Source organism: Brienomyrus brachyistius, unplaced genomic scaffold, assembly GCF_023856365.1.
Source record: "Brienomyrus brachyistius isolate T26 unplaced genomic scaffold, BBRACH_0.4 scaffold59, whole genome shotgun sequence".
Classification (NCBI taxonomy): domain Eukaryota; kingdom Metazoa; phylum Chordata; class Actinopteri; order Osteoglossiformes; family Mormyridae; genus Brienomyrus; species Brienomyrus brachyistius.
The window spans coordinates 483,376-508,645 of record NW_026042334.1 but is presented as its reverse complement, the minus strand read 5'-3'; the positions used below and the strand labels follow the sequence as shown (position 1 = coordinate 508,645).

At 47.2% G+C, this 25,270-nt stretch overlaps 1 protein-coding gene across 1 annotated transcript in view; it reads right to left on the bottom strand.

Annotated features, from left to right (window-relative positions):
- Window positions 1–2,120: 2,120 nt before the first annotated feature.
- LOC125725010 (CXADR-like membrane protein) overlaps window positions 2,121–25,270 on the bottom strand; it is a 52,194-nt gene continuing 29,044 nt past the window's right edge. The window contains exons 2-7 of the mRNA XM_049001549.1: window positions 15,449–15,606; window positions 13,874–14,072; window positions 10,958–11,125; window positions 9,321–9,443; window positions 7,414–7,555; window positions 2,121–6,716 (exon numbers count right to left, since the gene is read on the bottom strand). Coding sequence (XP_048857506.1) covers window positions 6,395–6,716; window positions 7,414–7,555; window positions 9,321–9,443; window positions 10,958–11,125; window positions 13,874–14,072; window positions 15,449–15,606 — 1,112 coding nt within the window. The 3' untranslated portion in view covers window positions 2,121–6,394. The remainder of the gene's footprint in view (window positions 6,717–7,413; window positions 7,556–9,320; window positions 9,444–10,957; window positions 11,126–13,873; window positions 14,073–15,448; window positions 15,607–25,270) is intronic.

Genomic DNA, 25,270 nt, shown 5'->3' with positions numbered 1-25,270 from the left:
AAATATACGTTAGAGATTAGGAAATTACGATTCTCTACGGCGAATCAATTCTTTTGGCTTTTCCTTGGATATTTTCTATATATTATTTTTGTTTGTGAAATCATAATTTTAATGTTTTACTTTATATATTCATATGTTATACTTAATGTTAATTAAGTTATATATGTCGACTGAACCCTTTAGACCATTGTACATCATTACACCAGAGGGAGGCGAGAGAGAGCGTATGTTCGCTGAACTCGCTTGTGAACGATGAACCGCTCATTTACGGAACTGAAACAACCAGTGAGGCGACTGAGATCATGTCGGGCCCTTAAAAGTTTCGTTAAAAAATAAGTAATGGATCGAGAACAGCTCAAGAAACTATTTACTGCAGTGTGGGGTGCTCATCGCACGATGAATAGTGTTCAATAGTGTTGTTGTTCTAATTATTATTAGAGTCACACCCCGCGGAGTACGGCTGCCCCCTTTTTATATTATCATATTAATGTTAAAGAAAATACTTTACTTACGCGGAATAAGTATATTGACATATCAGGCCTGCTGCAATGATTTATATGTTGTATAAAAGGGATCTGATTGTAAAAGAAACGTTATCAATATGGCGTGAGACTCTTTTCTGTCAACATGCTGAATCTGGGATTTTCATGTATCTTATTTTATTCCGGGTCACATGATTTTTTTTTATTCTGATACCATAAGCTCCCATGTTGCCTGAATTAGGCAATTTGTACTTGTCTTTTTCTATGGTTTTAACCTTACGCATTAAAGGCTTGTGGTCACCACTAGAGGGCAGGATTTCATCACGAATGTATTTAGCCGAATAAATACATTTCCGGAACAGTATTTATTTTTAGTTCAACTCAACTTATATCTGCAGAGCTTAAAAGGGAAATTGTCTACACGGATTCATTGCGTACTTAAAACAAAAGGGAAAAAGCACCATAGTCTTCTTAACGTCAGGCGATGCTTGAGCTTTCTTCTTGCGGGGTCTGTGTTTCTGCGCACCAACCTGCTGGCAGTGCAGAATACGGCAACCCAGTGTTGCTCTGGGTGTTTTCCTCCGTTATTTTGCTGTACTGCCATGCGGCAAATGCTGCTTGTACTCAGCAAATGCGTGCTAAAGGCTGTGCTCTGCGTTATCGATTTTGTTTTTCAAAGGACAGGGCAGAGGAAGGGAGACAGGACTAATGATGCGGAGGGAGCCGGAGGTATAGGCGTTATATACATTATGTGCTTGGGGTTAGGGGGTTTGGGCAGGGGGCAGGCAGTTACTGTACACGGGTTGGTCGACGTGCAACCAAACGGCACGTAATTATGTGGAGCCAGAGAGCTGCAATGTACTAATTGAGGGATGAAAAAAGTTAACATTATATAACGCAGTAGGGAAATGTCATACAACTGGGAGGTCTTTTCATTACAGAATGGTTAAAATATACACTTCCCCCCTCTTAATTACCACTTTGGCATGTTTTAAAATTCACAAGTGCTTTTTTTGTATAAATCTGCGCTAGCATGATGCAAATATTGGTATTTAATGGAAGCCATTACTCTTTGTAATACATCACGCAGTTTGTACCACAAAGATTAAAGTACAAATATTGTACTTCAAATACTTTGTACTACAAAGTTCTGTGTGCCGTTGTGAAAATTTGAAATAAGTTTATCTTACAAAGTTGTAATCCCAACTTCAGGGGTTTAGGAGGCTGTGCCTGTGATCAGAAGGTCACTGGTTCAAATCCTAGGTTTGACAGAGTGATGTAACCTTTGAGGTATTCAACAAAGCCCTTAACCCCCAATTGCTCATGTGGACTGTTTGACTCCGCCTTCTTCTTTGTATAAAATGTAATAGTAATTTATCTTTAAAACAGGACATAAGACCCAATCTTGGTATACACATTCAGGGGCAGCATTATGGACTCAGTAACTAGCTCCAGTGAGAAACCACTGCTATGTGGGGCTGAGGTGCTGCTGGGAAACCTCGGTTCATCATGCCCATAAGACTGGCAAAGCAGTATTTACACAAAGGTTATCCTTTGTCACATGATCAACTTCGAAAAGGCACGTGACTGCAACACCTGCATCAGCCCGACTGAAGCAAGACGACGTCTCATGCTGAGTAACTCATCATTTAATGTTTTATTAGAAATTAAACAATAATAATTCAGAAATCGTAAAAATATACAATTTTACTTGTGAAGGGCATATTTACATGTCTTTCTCCCGTTAAACAAACACACTGGTTTTACAAATAAACAGAATGGATGGACAGCAATGCGACTGGCGAGAAATGAGTAAAAGTAAATGGTGGCTGGTAGTTCCCTTTATTATGCTGTGGCAGACCTCGTCTCTGCTAGCACATCCAGACAGTGTGTCACAGGCAAAACTAGATCAATCCCAATATGAGCGCAGCGTGTGGAAGTGCAAATTACATGTATTTAACACAAAAAAGAAATCAAAATATATGCTGAACGTTTCCATATGTGATATTTACAGTTATTGCCTATATATATACATACACTCAGTGGCCACTTCATTAGGTGTATCTGAATAGTACCGGGTAGGATTAGCAGTGATGGGGCCCCAGAGGTTTGACGCCCCCTGTTGGCCACAAACCATCAGTACACTAGGAGGGAGCAAAATCGCTTTTTTTTAGTGGGGTCCTAGAGAGAAGAAACCTGCCCTTGGGTAGAATCTGCTTCTGCACCCAGAACCGCTTCAAGGGTACATAAGTTGTATATTAAAAGAAGCCTTTCCACACACCACTTTCGTATTGACCTGTTATTTTTGCACTCGTTGCTTTAATGAGGCTGGCTCTTCCTCTCTGACCTCTCTTATTAACGAGGTATTCTCAGCCATAGAAATGCCATTGACTGGACGTTTTAGTTCATCACACCGTTCTCTGCAAACTCTAGATGATGCAGAGTGTGAAAATCACAGGAGGGTGGCTGATTCTGAGATGCTGGAGTCACCTCGACTGGCTACTTGGAAAAACAGGCTGTTTCTCCGCACCTAATAAACCGGTCACTGAATGTATATATTAGCATTGAGGCAAATAATCCCTTTACATAATTATGTGTAGCATGCAAACCGTCCCATCCACCACGTTTCCCTGTTGAGGTGAATTTTCCCTTGCTGTGTAAGTAGTGCTACATAGTGACTGCACAGTGTCAGAGACAAGGTAGCTGATCCGAGGTCAGTCGCTGGTCAAAGCGTCTGCAAGGACATAAACGTAGCTGCATGGATCTGACGTGACGTTTCTTCAGTCTGGAGTGGGCTTGTTCTGAATCCCCAGCTCAGATTTGGAACCCTGTTCAGTCAGAAGACTTCCAAGCAAAAAAAAGGGCCTTTTAAAGATCACTAATATGTTTTTTCCTAAATTTTTTTATAGGGGGAAAAACTGGCAGATGCTGTTACTGGCTCTGAAGAAAAGCAGCGTAGTGGAAGATTTTTAAAATTGGTGGGTATCCCTTTTCTGCTGTTGGAGAGAGCCAAGGTACAGCGTAGCGTGGAATTGGATGGAAGTGGATCTATTGTTCCGTGTTTTTTTTTCTCTTCTTCAAAGGCCAGCTAATGGAAGGGGGGGGGGAGGGGAAGTCTTAAGGTCGCCAGCCGCTTCCGCTTAATAATACCCCTCCTATCTCTAGCCACCCCTTTTTGGCTTCACAAAACTCGCCGGCAAATCAGTTTGGAAAATCTGTCATCCGTATTCAGCTGTTTTCAAAGTGACCTGTGATTTATTCAATCCGTCCGTGACATTTTCCCAGAGCCGGTCGGGTTAACCTGCACGCTCTAGGCTATCGCGGCAGGGCCATTTCCAGTATTTGACCCCGCAGACTTTCGGGGCATAGGGAAGCCGTCCTTAATCGCTTTGTCGTTTGCTGCCCTGTATCTGCTGTCACTCATGGACAAAGCCCGGCAGGGATATAGACGGAGGGGGCGGGGTTACAGGTCAGCCAGAAAGCTGATTCGTTTCTGGAGTGCCCCAGTCATGTCACTCACTGATTCAAAACATATTATTGGCTAATGATAAGCTTGGCCCCTCTAAATAAATTATGCCTCCCACCTTAAAAAAAATCATAGAATTGCCCTTGGAGCCAGACTGCTGGAGTTCTGCTGACAGTCACCTCGCACTCTTTAGAACTGTGATGCTGTCTGATGTTCTTCATTTCACTAGCGTTCTGTTTGTCCTGGGTGTCTATTGGGCGGATTTAGCTTCCAAAGGCCCGTGAGACCAGCCCGCGGAAAAGCACAGGATGTGTGACACCCCCCCAACCCTCTTCCTACCTTTTGTCACCCTCGTGCATCTCCTCGACCTCACCCACGAGCCATGAGCCTCACATGCGCGAGCTCCGCCTGCAAAACTGAATCGATTTATTTATTTTTTTTTTAAAAAAAGGCACATTAGACAGAAAAATGAAAACAGACAGGCCAAACATCGGCCCCCTTGCCATTTCGTAAAGGTTACACCTGGACGTTTTGTTTGTTTTCGTCTGCAGGGAAAGTGCCTTGACAGGCGGGAGTGTAGGCATAGCCTGAAAGTGCTAATGCCGTAGAAACAATATTGGTCTTCTAGGTCATAAGACCAACTCTTTCACTGGATATTGGCTCCATAATCCCTCTGCTACTCTTCCTCTTATGCTAAAAGACATCATTTCAGTATGCCTAGCCTTATGTACAATATTAAACAATGCTAACTACATAATACAGATTTTCCCTGACAGGGTTATTGCATGGATACTCAATCCATCTATCTACGACTTTTCTATTTACAGAGGACCAGCTCGTTCCCGAGCTTCTTCAGGTGTTATTTTTGGAATAAAAGCTCCCAAAGATTTTTCTTTTTTTCCATTGCTGGGCACGGAAAAGGAATCGGTCGAAAGAAAGAGGGACTTCAAAGGCACACGATATGGGCGACTCTTCCTTGTTTATCACTTGCGTCCGTGTAGCTCGTGCTCAGCCTGGGTGAGAAAAACTGAAAACTGTTTCAAAAAACCAACAGGATGAGTAAGAAGTCAACGTGACACGGGATGAATCTGCTCCGTGATTCCCATGCGAGTGAACATTGTCCTTGATCAGGTTTGAATAGCTGTTCAGTCTTGGTTTAAAAACCGACCAATCTCATCTACTGTCCTCCTTTTTCCACTCACAGTCATAGCCTTTTGACACAATTTGGTTTCAATAAAATCACATAAAAAAAGCAGGAAAATAAAGAAACAAAATCAACCGTGGGCCAACGGCAACCTTGAGGTGCTTCTCTGGGCAGCAACAAGTAGCTTCACGGCATCCTGCAGCCTCTAGTGTCAAACGTGACGGCAGAAAAACAACAAGACTCAACAAAAGCAATATAAAGCTCTTGGTTAACTTGATGTTTCCTCGTTAAGGATGATCCACCCTTGGCTTTTCAAATGGCGTTTCAGGGGGTCTTCTGACGACCAGGATGTAACACATGACGTCAGGCGAGCCAAAGGTAGGTTCCGGAACATTCGCCGGTGACACCCGGGAGGAGAGGGACGTCCGTCGAGGTACCATCATGAGTCCTGTGACGGGAGTGTCCATCTCTCCATTTCTGGAGAAACTGTCCTCATGGATGAAATTCCAACGTCAGCTATGAGTCAACTGCTTCCGATGTCGGCGTGATTCATCGCGTACGGGGGCCCTGCAGCCACTGCCAGGTCTCCGCGGGACACTCAAAGTGCTGCCATGCAGCTCGGCTACGGCGGCATGCGAGGCAGCGTTTCCTCCCGGACTCCGTTTTCTGCATAGCAACTCCCTGCCACTGCTGCCGCCCCCCCACCAACTCTTTGATGCGATGCAATGTGGCATCTGTGGTGCATGCTGGGAACTGCCGATTGGGTGTGTGGGTGAGACCGTGGCTGCGGATGACAGAGGATTGCGGTGTAGCTCCCCCCCCTCCCTCGCTGGTCAGTATGAGTTTGACTTCACCCCTGCCACCTCCTCATCCCGCTCCCCAGAATCCCGATTTTCGCCCTTCCGGTGGGATCTGTGTGGATGATTTGCTCAAATATCTGAGTCTCTTTCCTTAAAAAAAAAAAAAAAAAAACCTCGACACTTCCAGCTCGCTGTACACTGTACACTCCATGCCTTCAGAATTAAAATTAGAAAAACATATCGCCTTCGAACGGACATAAAAAGGTGCATTCATCCATTTTCTTTTTTATTTCATTTAAGAGGGGCAAGCACTTCATAGTTATTCCGTTTAGGTAGGCATTCACGAAAACATTTATTAATGTGTTTAAACGATATCTGCTTTTTTTTGTTGCATTCAGTTGTTTCTGTAGAGAAAGTATTTTTTTCCTGGTTTTAGGAGTATAAGGAGTGCTAGGTGGCGCCGTAGAGCAGAATGGGGCTTCTTGAGTGATGTCACTTCCTCCTACACAGTCTGGAAGGCCTTGCTTTGGGCGGGGATCATGACCGGGGTGACGCTCAGATTCCTGGAGGTGAACTTGGGGGTGTCGGGCTCCAGCGTCTTGGTCTCCACCTGTGTGTATGCAGGAGGGGGCTGGCTGAAGCCGGGGGGCTGTCCGTTCTCCTTCAAGGCTGCCACGGCTGGGGGACGGGGGCGGTGCCCGCGGGGGGCGGTGCTGTGCACCATGGACTGCGTGGAGGAGGTCCCAGACCGGGAGCTTCCCGATCGGGAGGAGGACAGCGAGTTGGGCTTCATCAGCTTGGCCTTGGGTGCCTCAGCGTCCTCCCTGCATGAGACATGGAGGACGGACCCTCAGTGTCAAAATTTTACTAAATCCAAAACAGAGAAATGCAACTAATCGATACAAATCTCTAGGTTCACTTAGTCTGCCTGGTCCTCATTTCGACTAAGCTTCTATGCCTGTCCTTAACAGGCGAGATGGACCCTGATGCTATCATGGGTTGGCTTTCCTCTTCCGCAAGACTTCTGGATACTGTAACACTTCCCAGGTTTCCTCAGTGTATCGGCCATCACCACAGTAACCTACATGACCCTCTAGGCTCATCTATTACTTGGCCAGCCCGTCTGGCACACGATCATTTGCTTATTTTTTTCGGTGTCATTTTGCAGGGTTGTGCCTCCCTTTGGTGGTGAGTAGGTATGTGAATGTCCCTTTGCTGCACATGCACTGTACGCCGGAAACAGTGTGTACGCTTTCAGCCAGTTCCCCTAGAATGACTGCACTGTACAAACTCTGCTGAGCTCCAGAGCCAAGATAATTCATCTCGACGCTCACAAACGAGCTGCAGCCCCGCTGCTAAACCGCAGCAAAAACTGTCGATGCTGCAACAAGCGTCCTGGCCAGCCTCGCATGCATAATACAGGAGAGCGCGATCAGCGAAATGGGGAACATACTCAGAGAGAGGGGAAAGACTGCGGGATGCAGGGTCTCGTTGGGGGGGGGGGGGGGGGGGGGGCCTCACCGTATCTCATTGGGGGTCTCCTCCTCCTCATACTTCCTCTTCTCCTTCTTCCGGAAGACAAGCCAGATGATGAGGATGATGAGTAAGACGCCGAAGGACACGCCCACCACTGCGCCGGCCACCACACCCATCCCCCGCACGTCTGTGGACATCAGAAATGGGTGATCAGGGGCGCAACACAAATGTGCGAGCTCAGGAACTCACCCAGATAAGCATAATGCAGGAAGTCAGACACTGCAAGACAGGAAGTCAGAAACTGTGATACAGGAAGTCAGACACAGCAGCACAGGAAGACAGATACTGCAATAGAGGAAGTCAGACACAGCAGCACAGGAAGACAGATACTGCAATACAGGAAGTCAGAAACTGTGATACAGGAAGTCAGACACAGCAGCACAGGAAGTCAGATACTGCAATACAGGAAGTCAGAAACTGTGATACAGGAAGTCAGACACAGCAGCACAGGAAGACAGATACTGCAATACAGGAAGTCAGAAACTGTGATACAGGAAATCAGACACAGAAGCACAGGAAGTCAGATACTGCAATACAGGAAGTCTGAAACTGTGACACAGGAATTCAATACAGGAAGTCAGAAACTGTGGTACAGGAAGTCAGAAACTGATACAGGAAGTCAGACACAGCAACACAGGAAGTCAGATACTGCAATACAAGAAGTCAGACACAGTGACACAGGAATTCAATACAGGAATACAGGAAGTCAGAGTATTTGGAATGTCCACGTGTCCACCCACTCTCTCACTATATGGCATTCGCTACATAGAACACTCGCTAGGGGATAAGGGCAGACGGTGTCTAATACATTTCGGACACAAGGCAGATGTTATGCTGCTACATAATCATGTGCTGGATATTCGTTGTTATGTCTGTCACGTAGACAAGCACCAGAACATGGTCATCAACATTGCTGTTTTTGGATAAGTACATGCTGTAATTGACATGTGTTTTCATGCTGTTGAAATAAGAAATAAAATAAGAATTTACAACACAAATCTGTATGCATGTGACTTAATTTACAACATATTTCACTGTACTCTATTCACCTACACAAGCATGATGGGGACTGCAGGTGTAACTATTGTATTATATAGTCATCTTCAATGCATTTTATAACATTACCAATGTAATGCAGTCAAATACATTAAAACATTCTTTTATTTTTAAAGTCGAGCTAGTAGTGAACCTGACACTGTTGTTATAGCTCATGTGCAAGTTTAAATTAGGAGTAAATACACTATTTTTGCTGTTAATGTCAGTGTTAATGTCAGCATTCATAACTTCTCTCATTATATCACATATTTAGTTAGTTGTTTACTTATTGTCTCAGAATTTATTTAGTTTCTTAGATGCATGTTCTTTATTAGGCTTGAAAACTATGAATCTCTGTAGAGGTAATTGAATAGTTGTCCATAAGCGTTTATTTATTTGAACAGGTTTTTCTGAGTCAGAGTAAATTACATTTTTTTGGTAATACAAAACGCTGGTGTGTCTGTAACATTCGGCTCCTCATCCGTTTCAGAAAACCCAGGGAGAAATTAAATATTGTTTTGTTCTATGTCTCTGGGATTTGTGCTATTTGCAAAAAGGAATAATCACACGAAAACAAAAATTAAATGAAGTTACCGACGCGACTTCTGTGTGCAAAGACACGTGTTTAATGGGCCGTTACCAGACGTTACACACTCTTTTGGGCAGCAAGGCGTTGCCGTGGAAGCGAGCGGGTGTGCTTGTCTGTGTGTTAGATCTGCCAATCACATCCCTGTGCCTTACTGAACATGCGATCTGCGTGAAGTCGGTGGATAATGGACACCATGGGGGGTGGGGGGTGTCGAGACTCCATGTCTAGCCGCCCGGCGATTGTCTAAATGAGGGCCAACTGTACTCACAGTGCATGGTGACCTCAATGATGCAGTTCTCCTCCCCCACGTCGTTGTGCGCGGTACATTTGTACACCCCCGTGTTTTCCAGCGTGAGGTTCCTCAAGGTGATGATCTCTGGATTCTTCAAATCTGCAAAAGAAAAAAAAAAACTTAAACTCAAAACAAAACACACAGCTCTGATTAGGGATGAACCAAAAAATGGCCATTCTGTTCACCGATTTGAGTCGGTATTGTTTTATCGGGGGCCTGATTATCTGTGAACCCCAGCGCTGTGGTTTTTTAACTTTCATAGGATATTCCTTCGGCTATTGCAAAACGAAACTTTATAATGAAGTCTTTATTCGGATATAAACTGGCTCTGAAACTGCCTTTTGCTTGTGCCTTGTTTTCAGGACTAGATTATAAGTAGTCTTCTGGAACGATCCAGCTCAGCTGGCTTTTCTCGAAATGACATCGACGTCTCTAACCTCTCCTTGAATTGTGGCCCTTTCTCACTGGTATGTCGGCCATGTTATCTGGCGGATGAGGGACGACATTTCTGTGCCCTACGACGCAGGCGCTGCAATGGACACCTGCATTTTAAGTGCCGCAACATTACACATCGACTTGACGGATGGGCAAGCATTGCTTGGTTAATGCCAGAGGCCCCTTTCCCTCATCCGATACCTGGCATGGGTTCGCTATTAAAAATCCTGGCTATTTGTTACGGCAAACAGGTCCATTGGGCACAGAAACTGGAGGATGGAACAGGATGAATTTATTTGGCACACTTGTGGTTTGAAGGGTAGGTGAACCAGACATGGAACAAATATATATCTTGCTGTCTAATATAAATGGACAAGATGTAAAAACCCAGTGGGATGATGCTTCTTAACTCTGCTCCTTCATAAATGCAGCATTTTAAGTTTTACATTTATTTGTCAAACACTATTTTTTGTGAAAACAGAGCCATACAGTTCCTGGGGCAATTGAGGTTAAGGAGCCAACAGTGAAATTATTCAGCCAGGCCTGGGATTTGAACCAGTGACCTTCTGAACTCCCAGACAATGTTCTAAAGCACTAAACCACAGAGGTAGGATAGGGGCTTGTTCCCAAACTTGCTCCTTGTTCGAAACCCCTCCGAATCCTGGAGCCCAGTGATTTGTGTCCAAAGGCAGCTTTAAGGAGGGACAAGCTGCCCCCCTGTGGTTGCAGCCTCACGGTGCCACCCACACGCAGTGATAAATGACGCCCCATGATGCCAAGTCGCGTTGACCCTACATGCTCATTTTGGGAGGGTCGTTAATCCTGAACGCCCTCCGCTGGCAATTTGATGGATTCGGAGTGAAGATGTGGACAGAAAAGGAAGCGGTGGTGTGAGAAGTGTGGTGGCACTGCGCCCCCACACGCCAGGGCGGGCATCTGAGAAAATAACACCCCCCCATTATAATACCCTCATTTCAGGGCTAGCTTAAAAAAGTTAGAAGCCTGGAAATGAATTAAACACTTACCAATGGCAAATTGTGCAGATTACAATTGTGCATATTTTACCTGGTTATTAGCAACCAAGTGATCCTGCTAAGAGGAAAGCAGTACAAAGTAAACCAAAGTTCTTATGGAACCATAACTACTGTGCCCCCTAGTGGCAATGCAGGAGTTCTCACCTATGAGGGCCAAAGGTGGCAGCTTCCCCACGCTCTTGCCCTTGTCCAGCACCCTCTCCCACTTGTAGTGGATGGGCTCCGAGCCATCGGCCGACCTGCAGCCCAGCTTGACGTCACTGCCTTCCAGCAGACGGCCGTCCATCCAGCACTGGGGTTTGGAGGGCTTCACTGTGCAAAACGAACAGTGCACCTCGTTAGTCGCCTATCCCCCAGTGCCCCCTCCCCCCACACACATTTTACCCAGAGCAAATAGCATAACTGGAGTACTTTGCGGGAAGACCCCCCTCGTGGGACTTCAACCATCGACCCCTGAAGCACCCGATGTACTGTGAAAAAAAAGAGACGCGTGGAGAAAAGCCAGAACTATCTTAGCAGCGGCACCCCTTCTCGCTCCGTATTGCTCTTTCTGAGCGCTGAGATGCACCCACATCCTGGAGAAAATACCAGAACTAAAACTCCGCCCACATGACTGTTCCTCGGCTGTCCCGAATAGCTTTCATGATTACTCAGGAAGGAGCAGAAACGCTGAATTAAAAGAGCAAAGAGGACCGGGGCGGTTTCGGTGATAACCAGGCAGCTAGTAACCATGCAGGCGTGAGTTGCACCTTCAAACCCCCACCGGTGCTCAGCTACCTACTGCTCTCAGGAAGTTTGAATAGATGAGGCTTCATTTTTACATCTGGTTTCACACATACTGCAAGAGGAAACAAACTGTTACAGCTGTCTGCTTTTGTCTGCGCTGCAGAACTGCCAGTCTTAGCATCCCATTATAAGCTGGGTAACCCCGAATCTTACTGCAGAAATGTGCATCTCAGGATCTCACTGCGGAACCGTGCATCTCAAGATCTCACTGCAGAATTGTGTAGCTCAGAATCTCACTGCAAGACTATGACTCTCACATTCTCACTGTAGAAAGATTCAGAAAAGACTCTTAATATCACTGCCGAACTGCATGTCTCAGAATCTCAGTGCAGAACAGTCCATCTCATTCTCTCACCACAGAACTGGGTATGTCACAATTTCACGGCACAAATGTGCAGCTCAGAATCTCACTGCAGTAGTGTCCCTCAGAATCTCGGCGCAGAACTGCGTATCCCAGTGGAGAACTGTGCATCTCATTATCTCACTGGAGAACCATGCATCTCAGAATCTTACTGCAGTACTGTGTGTCTCAGAATCTCACTGCAAAACTGTGATGCTCACAATCTCACTGTAGAAATATGAGGTTCTGAATATCAGTGCAGAACTGTGCATCTCATAATCTCGCTTTGAAAATCTCACTGTGATCATGTTGCAGTGCTTCCAACAGTGAGGTGAATATGCTGCTTTAAAAAAAAAAAACAGACTGCAGTGCCCCCAAAGTGCACCCTGCAGCTCGGTCCGGAACACGTGTGTCGATCTGCACTCCCAGCCTCTGGGTCGCCTGCCAAGTCAGTACCCTTACATTGAAAAGGAAGGATGCAAATGCTCAGCACTCGGAATTGAAATTTCACGGTGTTGCAGTGGGCAATTTGTACGAGCAAAGGAGCTAACTGGCTGAAGCGTGAGCTGGAAAATAATAAGAGATCTTTCTGCTCCGGAACTATAACTGCCTCACATTGTTCCCACTGTGCTGTCAGCTCAAACATGTGAGCAGATTTGCAGAATTTTCCTTTTTTTTTACAATCAACACTTTGCTTATTCTCGCAAGTTCAACCACACACAATCTCTATAATCTAAGAGGGTAACATGCGTTACCTATCAAAAGCTGAATGAATCTGCCTGTATAAAACATGTGTTTCGATACAGTAAATGTAATTTGTAGGTATCTCCTAATACTGTCTTTCTCTACCCAGTCTTCGGGGATTCCCAGTCTACACATTTGCTCCCTCCCAGCTCCCAGCGCACCTGAACGAGACAATCAAGAACTGGGTGTGAGCAAAAATGTCGACTGTCTAGGGATGCCAAGGACAAGGCTGAAAAACGCACTTGTAGTATAACAGTCAAACTGTAAAGAAAAATGCTAGCTGTAAAAATGGCTGCATTTAGATAAACTATATGGACAAAAGAATTGGGGCACCTGGCCATTACACCCACAGAACCTTTTACGGCATCCCGTCCTAAATCCACAGGCGTCAGTATGGAGCTGGTCCCCCCTTTGCAGCTATAACAGCTGCCACTCTTCTGGGAAGGCTTTCCACAAAATGTTGGAGTGTGATGTGGGAATTTTTGCCCATTCATCCAGAAGAGCATTTGTGAGGCCAGACATTGATGTTGGACATGAAGGTCTGGCTCACAACATTCTATTTCATCCCAAAGGCCTTAGATGGGATTGAGGTCAGGGCTCTGTGTGGACCAGTTAAGGTCTTCCATACCAACCATGTCTCTATGGACCTTGCTTTGTGTACTGGGGCACGGTCATGCCGGAACCTCCCCAAACTGTTCCCACATAGATGGAAGTATGGAATTGTCCAAAATGTCCTGATATGCATACCAAGACATTTTGGACAATTCTAAGCTTCCAACTTAATGGGAACAGTTTGTGGACGGACACTTTCATATAAGTAAGCGCTTTTGAAGCAGTAAATATAAAAATAAAAAATAAAAACTGAAAAGTTACGGGAAAAAAGTTTCCGGTTACGGAAAAAATGATAAAGACTGATTCCGTGTGAAAGAACAGCAGCTGTCCCAACAGATCACATGACCCAGAAACAGCAATTTAATGGGCTGGACATAGACGTCAGGGGTATATAGGGGGGCGGGGCCACAGGAACACTGGCCCCAGCTGAAAGCTGATTGGTCCCTGAAGCATCCCTTCCCCTGTCACTAAGATTCAAAACATATCATTGGGTAATGATTACCCCCCCCCCCCCATGACCCCCACCACAAAGAAGAAAAAAAATCCTAGGCGAGCTTAGAGCTACCCACAGGACTTACCCAGAACGTTCAGGCTGACCGTGCTCCAGTAATACTTGCCGCCATTCTTGACCTTGCAGGTGTACTCCCCAGTGTCACTGAGCGCGAGGTCGCCAATGAGCAGGGAGGCATCGCCCTTCATGTAGTCCCCCGCGAAGGACCAGCGGCCCTGCTCGTTCTCACTGGGATCGTACACTTTGCCCGCAAAGTAGGTGATCACCTGATGGGTGGGGGGGGGGAGGAGTGAGAGAGAGAGTTAGAAAGCCCCATTTTGAAATGCTTCCTTTTTGATTAGTGGTATACAGGGATGAATACAGGGGCGGGACCTCAGGGGCACTGGCCTCAGATGAAAGCTGATTGGCTCGCTGAGTGGCCTCTCCCCTGTCATTCACTATTTCAAAGCTTATCATTGGCCTTTGTATGAATTGTGCCTCTTCTTATGCCCCCACCTTAAAAAAAAAAAAAACATAGAATCGCCCCCCGGTGGTACAACTGTTCTCGCTTCTCGTCTTACTGGTAGAGACCCAGTGATACTAGGCTCAGCTTTGGCATTGGTGCCAGACGGCCCGATGAGACACAGTGGTCGCAGTGCATCTGAGGCTGTTCACCTGCCTGCTTCACTGTGCACACTGCCAGCTGCGCGCTGTGAGGGCGCTGTGCCTGTGCATGCCTGTGTTAGCACGTAATAGTTTCGTAATTTGCCTGTGCATTTACACACAAGAGCACATAGCTGTACATCTCAGCATAAATGAGAACTAGATCCTCCACGGAGTCTGAAAAAAGTGAGAAACAAACATAATGGAAACCATCTTCTCCGAGAAAAGACGTCTAAAGCATTCGATTCCTCATCATCTTTCATGTGTTTTTGTTGCTATGGAGATGGAGAGGCGGAACTAACATGAGTGTGAGTGAGGCCGCACGCGTGTCCGAGAGTGCGCTACCCCTAGCAGTCCTCCCGCACCTGTTCCTGTCTGACACCTGCATAGGGCCCCTGTGGGAGAGTGCCCCCCCTCCCTCGCCACCCCACCCCCGGGGGTCCTAGCTCTGTTACTGACGCGTAGCACAGAGGTTAAGCACCGACAAGCTGTTCCCTTTCCCCTAAACACAGCCTTCCTGAGAACAAGGCCATCATTATTCACTCCACCGAGGGTGCAGTCGCGCCCATAATCAAATTTTCAGATGCTTTACTTTAATTAGTGGCGCTTTCGATGTTATCTTCGGTTTAACGTGAAACTGAACACTTTATCAAAAGAATCGGACAATTAAGTGTTTGTTCGTTCATACTAGAAAAGAATGTCTCGGTGTGATAACAGATTACTGGGACTAAACTGCTTCCTAAAAAGACTCACAAAAGGTTCACTGTAAACTGCAGCGAGTTCACTGGGAAAAAATTGTAAGTGATCTGGAGACAGGGAAAAAGAGAAGCTTTTTTTTTTTTTTGATTTGGCTACAGAAAGAGAAGGGCGTGTCAATCCGGGGGGGATGTAGGGGGACAAGGGGTGCTACTAGCGGAAGGTGGTGGGTAATCATGGGCAGTTCTGTCAGGTGTGCATGCAGCCGGTCGGCGGTAAAGGCCCCCGCCTGGGGCGTCCTCACCACTCCCTGTTTGGAATTGGGCTTCTGCAGGAGCCACTCGATGTCCAGCGTCTGGGCGTCGGCCTGCCAGAACTGGTGGTGGCAGGGCAGCGTGGCGTTGTCCCCAACCACCCTCTTCATGTCCGTCTGGGCGTGCACGGTCAGCAGGCTCAACAGAACTGCAAGGGGAGGCGGGGGACCAGAAGTGTGTCAGTGACGGATGAGAGGCCCAGTCCCCACCGAGGCCTCTGTGAGTCTCTGAATCTGGACGGAGGCCAGTGCCTTGAAGGGCATTAGCAGAACACAGAAAGAAACAGTTTTTTGGGGATCCGGTGTTGGAATATCTTACCCACCTGGTAGGACTAAAACAGTACGATGGCATTGATAGATATTCTGGGCGTTTCGACTTAATACTACGACCACGGATGAAACGGTTACCATCACAGTTTCAAATTAAAATGTTCATTAAAACCGTGGCTGATTTCCACACCTTGAAAAACACACGTTAAATATCACCCAGCATCAACCAAAGCTATTGACAGTCTCCCAGATGCAGGATTGCAGTGTGCAGTGTGCAGTGTGGCTTTGTTTTGTGTCAGTGAAAACATGGCATAGGCAATGACCATTCACAGTGACAGTGCTCTGGGGGGGGTTTAATGTTAATGCACATTTGATGTGGTTTTCGCATGTTTACATAAGGCATTGGCTATGATATTATTTTAATGTTTATGCAAACTGTATATGGCGCTGCTAGTTTTATTTGTGGTTTTCAGTGTGAAACTTGTTGAAATGATTTCAGTTTGTGTATCAGCATTTTTTGAACATTTTCAGCACATTTTAATCATACCGCCATAATGCTGAGAACTGCGATAATTTTGGTCACTACAATCACAATGTTAAATATCCATACCGTTCCATCTCTATCTATGACCACATCATAAGAGAGGCGCTAGCTTCCATATTTATTTTGCACAAAATAGGGAGCTTCGGGAATTCCTAGGCTGCATATCAGTTTTACACATGAGGAACATACATCGTCTCCTGCTTATCCTGGTCAAGGTCATTCAGGGATTTTCCCACGGAACACAAGACACGAGGCTGGGCTACACCCTGCAGAGATCACCAGTCCATCACGGGGCGCATGCACACACCAGGAACACACCAGGTGTGTCAAACACACCAGGAAACTTTCAGACACTAGTCAGCCTCACCGCTTGTCTTTGGGTTGCGACAGGAGTCCTACCATGCACAGGCATAACACAGAGTACACCTGTATTATTGTCACGTGTCTGAACGAACGGTGTGTTTTCTTCGAGTTCATAGGCAGATTTATTTAACAATACCCTCATATGCCCTGTGTAGCTATTTCACCTTTGCTGGATTCTCCATGTTTGACATCTACAGCTTACCCATGCATTTGTTGGCCATTGTTAGTCAACGTCAAAGGCTTATTCACCCAAGAGACCGCTAGGGACAGATGGGTTAGGTGTGTGTACTTGTATTTATTTAATGCATGCTTTTATCCAACGTGAAATACAATTGAGGAAGAAGGGGCAGCCAGTCCTGAGAGCAATTGTGCATTAAGGGACCCAATTGTGAAATTACTCAGCTGACCATGGGATTTGAACCAGCGACCTTCTGGTCACGGACATGAAGTTTTAACAGTCACACAAGACCCTACTTGGTCTCTTCAAAGAGTTCTATAATTGACCCATAATTACAGATTCCTGCTACGAATTGCTGCCTCCAGGTACAAATTCAAAAAATTAACCTCTGAGACAATTGGCTGGCTGCTGAAAAGTCCAAACTTAAACGTTCCCTGAACTTCTACTGCTCTCTGCTCCCTCCGAGGGGAGCGAAGCTCTCTGCCCCGGGGGCAGGAATCCAGTAGAAAAGCCTGCCTCAGCAGTAAAGGAGAGACTTCTCTCCCCAGTAGGTCCCCAGTTCATTACATTTTAATGTAGTATTTGCAGACCCATTTATCCTACCAGTTGCCGATGTCAGTATGCCTGTCACCGCGGCCACCTGGGAGTTGAGTGCCGAGGACCGGTGAGGATTCTCCGCCCATCCCTCATCTCTGCGTTTCCTGATAGCTTGGTGAGGAGCAGCCAACGGACTTTTGAGTTCAAGTGCCGGTCGCAGGGGCCCCCAGACGGGACCCACAGATGGGGCCCATGTGGCCGATAGCCCAGACTGAGTATAACCACTGCCTCTATCTCAATAATGAGTGAAACCCATGTACTGCGTATGATAACGGATTCACTCTTTCATGGAGGGTCTTTACAGGGGACAGGCAGGAGGGGCTGGACAAAAGGGCCTTTGACAAAAGGACTGAAGTTCCAGAGAGGAACGGTCACTGTAATGTGAAAGAAAATGGTGTGTGTGCCTGCGTGACGCGTAACTGTCGAGAAAGGGCATCAAAAAACAGGCTGACCACAGATTTGAATAATAATGTTTTGGCTCCATGGCTCACGTTCGGATTCCTTTCTGGGAGGCCGTGTTAGCGATGGCACATCCGCGCTGGAATTAGCCCCCCTTTTGTGTGGTGCTGGCAGGTGCCAGTTGTTTGGGGGGGGGGTGGGGGGGAGGATTCCCCAGGCCGCAAGAGCAGTGGCAGCAGAATCGGGGCACTAGGCTTACAGTTACGGTCGGCGTCCAAAGGCCGTCCCTGGCTGAGCTCGAGCACTGCGTATGTTCTCCTCTGATTTGCTTTGGAACCCGGTTTTAATCTGCTTTTCTGGTTCCATAATGATGGATTACAGAGTCCGTCCAAGAACCAGGCTCCCGCTCAACCAAAAAAAGAAGAGAATCCTACTTTAGATCATAAATACTAAAGAATGGAGCTGCTGGAAAAGATCTTCCTGGATCTTTCCCTTGGTTTTCACAAGGTGATTTGAAGTGAATGAGAAAGTGGAGTTAAGGGTCCTCTACCCGGAGTGCCGGGAATGGCCACCCGCGATAAGGTGGTTATGCAAATGACCCCAGTCTCCAGTGAGTCCCACCATACAATTAGCCCCCCCACCCCGGGCCTGCCGATTGTGATTAGCCGCTTGTGGTCATATTTGGCTGGGCTCAGTTTCGTCCGGTCCAGGCATGGAGAGCAGTGAAGCGAACGTACCGTTAAGAGGAACTGAGCATCTTGGCTGTGGGAGGCTCGGGCAGGCAGAGGAACCAATTTCTACAGAAGGTGCCTGGAGGGGTTGCTCCAGTACATTCACCTCTCAGCAGAACCCGGCTATCTTATTATAGTACAAGCAGTGGGATGCACCAATGTGCCCCCCCCCCCTACCTCCCCCAAATATCCGTCACATTGCCTGAAGTCGGGACACATGTTCCAACAAGCACGTCGCCAACGCTCAGGCCTGGACACCAGAATAAAAAGTTTTCGGGCAAATCAGACCGTCGCTAGAAGGTTTCAGAAGGTGGAAGATGAAGGGGAAGAAGAAAAGAGAGAAGAGGCTTCATACAACAGCCCCGATTCAGCCTGACGCCTCGACGTCCTTGAAAATTCCCAACGGGACATTCTGGACAAGATGATTCAACTGCCGCTTTGCATCCTTCGGTGATGGAAGGCAGGTGGGGTGAGGATGGCGTGCACAGCCACATGCATGCAGACAGCATCGGCACGCAAACGTGTACAAGTAAGGGCAGTGAAATTTCTGCCCACAGTGAATCACCGTGACCAGGCAGGGAGCAGGTCCTGGGTGAAATATGACACCTATTACACTTTCCCGAGTCAAGCAGTGTGCCGGAGTCAGAACGAGATGCGCCGAGGAATGTACAAGGCCTTGGAGAGGGACGAACGTCACCCAGTGCCAAACTTTATATCTTCGGGAGGTGACAGGTTCATCGAGCAAGCAGGGTGTGCGTTTGGAGGTTGGGGCGCTACTCAAGGTGCCCCGAGACATGGAAATAAATGTTTCCTTGGAAACGGATCTTGTTGCTGTCCGTGTTCTCGCTGCATGGGGATGAAGGAGGGGATGCTGTAGGGGAGGTGGTATTGCAGAATCACCCTGTATAATTTGGCGATGCATGTAGATGTGAAAATCCAGCCAGTTACACCTCTGGGCACTAACATAATAGGTTACCTGAAATGCTGGTGGGGGGCAGACTTGACCATCTGCGTTGGCTTTTTAAGCGGTGTGCGCTTTTCATTTTACCGAGATGAGCAGCCAGCGATGAATGTAAGATAGGAACACATTCGCTTCATATCCACAGCTTTTGGGGAGGGGAGTGGAGATCACATTCTCGAGATTCCGGCAACACATGTATCGTGGAAACAGTAGTGCAGGTTGAGAGAGTCAACAAAGAGAAAAAACAGCCCCCCCCCCACTACCCCTCACTCCCAGTTTCTGGGGCGGGGGGGGGGAGTATTCAAACTTCCTAAACTTCTTTTAAACTGCCGCATCTGATGGAGTAAATCCTTTAAGATGTATTTTTTCCCCTATTTTTTACGGCGGTCACGCCTGGCGCTCGTTCTCTCGTTCGACCCAAAGGCTTGCGGGGGGAGGAAGAGAAAGGCAATAATTATGTGTCGGCCCCCATTAAGACCGAAGCCCCACTGCTGCCCTCATGCGCTGCTCTGGGGGCAGCGATTTGGAGGGATAAGGTCTCTAATCCCATCCCCGTTCGGCAAGTCGGTTCCGCTCGTATGAAATGTCAAGGCAACATCTAGAACGGAGGATAGGCCCAGACAGATACGCAGACATTATGGGAGGAATGTCACGGTCTCTCTCATTGGCTGTTGGATTTGCGAGCAGTTGGGTGGGGAATCCAAGGCCAACCAAAAAGAAGCTCTAGACAAAGACAGGGAATGAAACACAGTTAGAGGGTAAATAACTGCGGGCCTTGCGCTCATATGGCTCTTATACATCCATCATTATTTTGTGAGCCGGGGGGGAGGGGGTCACATGACCAGCAGGGCCGGCTGCTGTGATTTGGACCTGAAAGTTAAATTAATGAATGTTCTGACGGAAAAATCTGTCAACACCCCCACCCAATGCCAACCCCCAGAGGATCCCTCTCAGCAAAATAAGGAGAAACATCATTATGACGTTTTTCCAACAGAATCGAGAATCGGCCAAACCTGCTTATCTTGTGTACGATCGATATCTGCTTGTACCGTTCTATTGGAGTCTTGAGAGAGTCGATGGATGGTTCAATGCTAGGTGGTGCTGTTATCAACCCGGCATTCCTATATTCCTGCAAACATTCCCACCCGATTCCCACCCCTTGCCACCTCCAAGCAGAATTCCAGTTGACGCGTGGAGTCAGCATAACTGCAAACACTCAAAGCCAGCCCCGCCCCCTCTCAATTTTCCAGAAAGCAATGGCTTATTTTTAACCGAAACCGAATGAATCATTTCAAACTTGCAACCCCCATTTACATTTTAATTGAGGCAGAGTTTCTTCCCTGCTGTTATTACAGAATGTAGCCCCCAAACCTGCAATATGAGATGATGCCCAAATGCTGCAAACAAACCCCATCCGCTCTGCGTGTGTCTGGTCAATGCCTGTAATGCATATGGCCGGTAAGGCTCCTTCGCGGCCCCAATGCAGGCGTCTGTGCCAAAACAAACGCTTTGGAGGGGCCCTAGTGCCCAATAACAAGCTGCATATGAGCTAGTTCGGGAATGCATGCTACAGGGCGTCGCTGCTGTGACATTTCTCGCATCGCAGCGAACGGCGCAGGAATGCAGTGAGACCCTCCCAGCTTCTGGGAGAAGTGCCGGTGTTTTCTTTGGAGCACAGTGACCCCCGAGTTCGAGAGGCAGGGGTGTAGCATGCGGCCTGGCGTGCACCACGACCGCCCCACTCGTCTCGGACACCCTCACAATGAGGCCATTTTATACAAAACAGAAAAAAAAATAAACAACGGCAGCAGCCCGAACTGGGCAGCTCCCCCAAGACCGCCTTCAGTTGCGGGAAAGGAAAAGCAAGCAACCAGATCGAAGAAAGACACCGCCCCCTCTCAGCCAGTAACTGGAACTGCATACGTGTGGGTGCCCCTTTCCACGCCAGGAGAGGATTCCAGTGTTCATGCTCAGATCCAGCATGATGGACATCCTCTGCCAACATGTTTCCACGGAAATGGACAGTGGATTTCATTGGACACTGGCAGACGCATCTCGACTTTTCCCAAAATTGGTGCCGGATTGCTGTTACGCAATGGAACTGGGTTCTTTTTTGTTGACCCCCCCCACTAATGGCAGAAGGGAGGTATTTAATGGGAGGGGGGGAGGGGTGTTATATTTCAGCAATCTGGGGTGAGTTGTGTTTCAGTGAGGACACACAGTGCGAGATGAGCTGGCCTGGAGCACTGACCACACCTCCACCGAGGTGGGCGGCTCAGGGTGCGTGAGATGATAGAGAACAGGAGGGGGGGGGGGGGGGGGTGGGGTTGGGGAGGGGAGGGGTGTGTGAATAAACATCGATAAATCAACTCCAGATGGGGTGAGAATCAGAAACGCTGCAGTTGGGCCGATCCAAACGCTGGAGGCATAGAGGAGCCGCAGCCTAACAATGACCCTCCTTGTCCCAATCTCCCCCAAATGGGGATGAGGACCACACGTGCTTTCCAACAATGACTGGCCCCAGCAGAAAGGGGGGTGGGGGGGTTACTAAAGCCGACTTGGGAAACTAGAATGTCTAAATTGACACCCGATGCTCTAGCACAGTGTTTCAAACTGGTAGGTCATGACCCAAAAGATGACCCCTCCCCCGATTGAACAACTTTTAACATGAATTTGGGTGGTGACTTGCTGAGCAAGGAATAATGTGGGTCTGGAGGCTAAGCCAGATGCAAACCACTATTCTAGTTGGCTTTCACTTGTTGCAGCTCAAGAAGTAGAACATTGTGCTAACAATGTGAAGGTCATGGGTTTGAAACCCAGACAGCTCACATAAATTGTTACCCTGTACTGTGAGTAGCTTTGGATAAAAGTGTCAACTAAATGAATGAAAAACGATTGTAGCCTCGCGTCGCTCCTTCTTGTGACATTCTTCACCCCAGGAATTGCGCCGTTGAGTCGAGGAGACAATGGGTGGCGATTTCTCGCGCGTTTATTTATGTGGTCTAATCTCCATTTGCGGCTGGCTGCTGGCGGGCTAAGATCTGAGCATTGACCTCTCAGGATCGATACTTAATAAGCTTTTCTTCTGCCAAGCCCATTTTGCAGCAATCTGCAATTTTTTTATGTCCATTAGGTAGAAAATACAGCTGACTAGGTGCATGAAGAGGGGAAGTGAATTGGATCCCGCTCTCCCACGACCTGGTGATGGATGCACTCCTGTAGCAGATGGCCAATGCTAACATAAAATACTGCCTACCTCCTAAGTATCATCCTGGTAGTTTTTTTTTTTACTAAATGTAATTTAATAACGTGGGGCCTTTCTGAGACGAACGGCTTCCCCGGCGGGCGGCCCGTAAGAGGTGGCGCGAATATGCAGGATAGAGGTGCGTAAAATGTGACTAATTGAAAACGCACCTCCAGGTCCATATTTAACCAAGCAATAAAGCCCAGCGGCGTGCGCTGTTAAATGCCAGTGGTGCGTAGGCGCTGATACTGCCAGGCCTACAGATGTGGACATTGTTCGCGCTACACCAGCCCCCCCCCCCCTCCCACCCCACCACCTCAACACATGAAATTCATGAGGATAAAAGTCAGGGTGTCAACTGGGTCTCTGGAGAACCCTAAGCCATGCCATGTGCAACCTGGGTCTGATTTTTGTGGACGATACGGACGTGGACCCCTCCAAGTAGGACTAACTGAAAACAGCCAGGAAGGATCACCCCCCCCCCCCCCCCCCCCACCCCCACCAGTTTGCTCCTGCTGCTCACCACGGGGCCACGGCTGAAATACAACAGCTGTCACGGGACTCATAATGAACACATAAAGTGCGTTATTCTGCTTGATTGCACGGGGATTGTACGCACACATGAAGTGCGTTATTCTGCTTGATGGCATGGGGCTCGTGCAAACACATAAAGTGCATTATTCCGCTTTATTGCACAGGACTGGTACGCACACACACACACACACACACACACACACACACACACACATATAGTGTGTTACTCTGCACGACGGCACAGGACTCGCACATACACGTATAGTGTGTTACTCTGCTGTCATCTCCAAAACATTGCTGCTCTAATTTCAATTTAAATTTTTAATCTTTAAATATCCGTGGACTTCTTTTCGGCATCTGACGCTTACCACTCTATCTCCCTCTCCAGTATGTGGCCCTCTTGCTGTCCTATTAGCACTCCATGCTGTCATTAATATGCTTATTAATATTAATACTTTACTCGCCATTTACCGATGCCTTTATCTGCATAACTTTAAGAGCAGATGGTTTAAATAGTAGTTTATATTCCTAATTTGAAACGCCATTACCTTCACTAATAAATTTATGTACCCACATATTTTCCAACTGCATATCATGGTCAGAGTTGTAGGACGATAAATGTATGCATACGCATATGATATATAAAGCTAAATATGCATCATAAATATTACGTCATTAATTATGTTTCATTGTGGAAGAATGTGGTGCATGTCTTTGGTTTTGGAATTCCGGTCGGGGGGGGGGGGGGGGGGCGATTTGGGGGGGGGGATTATTTTCTGGTTTATATTAATCAGGCTTGTGAACAGGTACGTCACTGCAATAAACTGCCGTCGCAGGAGATAACAAGCAAGCCGCCCCAGCCACCAGAGCGAAATGACCGCAAGCAACAATGCATGCCAATTACCACGCCAACCTGCTCTTTGTATCCGGGATAGAGCTACCCGGCACGATTTATAACACTCCGGGGAGAAACCCCAACTGTGAAGTTTTATGGTGCAAACACTTAGCCTCGCTTATGGCGTTCCCTGAATGGTTGACCCTGAGATTCAGTGAAGGATAATTTAATTAAGATTTAATTAAGAGCGGGTGTATGTGAGGCATATGGATGTGTGCGCGTTCGCATTTGAAGACCTTCATTTGACTCCTTTTTGGGGGAGGGGGCAGCTACTGAATCAGGAAATGAACAACAGACTCACCACCTGTGCCAATAAATTTGATTTGAGCAACTTTATTATTCTTTCCTGATTATGAGAAACAGACAACACAAACATCGTAAACATCATATAATCAAAACGCAGTTATGAATTAGCTATGCCTGGCTACGCTACACAACGTTAATGAATGTTTAAAGACTGAACTGAACGATAAAAATACGAATGTTGGCATTTTGACAGCATAACTTCATCTTTGTCTAAATCCTTCACGTCACACCAAGGGAAGTGTGGCAGAACGGACAGAACTTTCCAGAAAATGCCAGAAACATGCGAGGATTTTCAAACCTGCCCACTGCTCTCTTCTTGAGGACTGAGGAACAGAAGCGAAAATATTTCTCACAGGAATGGAGGCAACGCTCTGCGGGCCATGAGCTGAGATCCGGAGCCTGCTTTCCGAAAGCCGATGAAGGCAGCGCGGATGCAGTGGGTGCGTGTCAGTTGAGAAGCAACATGAAAGATCCTGCGTGTCTGTGTGAGATAATGAATAACAAAAGAACTTGTGCTGCATATGTTGCTGTGAAGGATTACTGAGTTAAGACACTCGGGGCTCAGACAGACATTAACATCTAATGGTAATGTGATACAGGGGTCCTTAGCCACATCACCCCGGTGTCAGACCTTAGACACATCACATCAGTGCTTCTTAAATTCTTGACCTGCGTGCAGCTGGAGTCCAGCCCCTGCTTGAGGCATGCGGATCCCAGAAATGCCCCCCTTCCGCAGCCTCGGCCCATTAACGCACGAGAAGAAGGAGTGGAAATTGAAACCAGATGAGTGG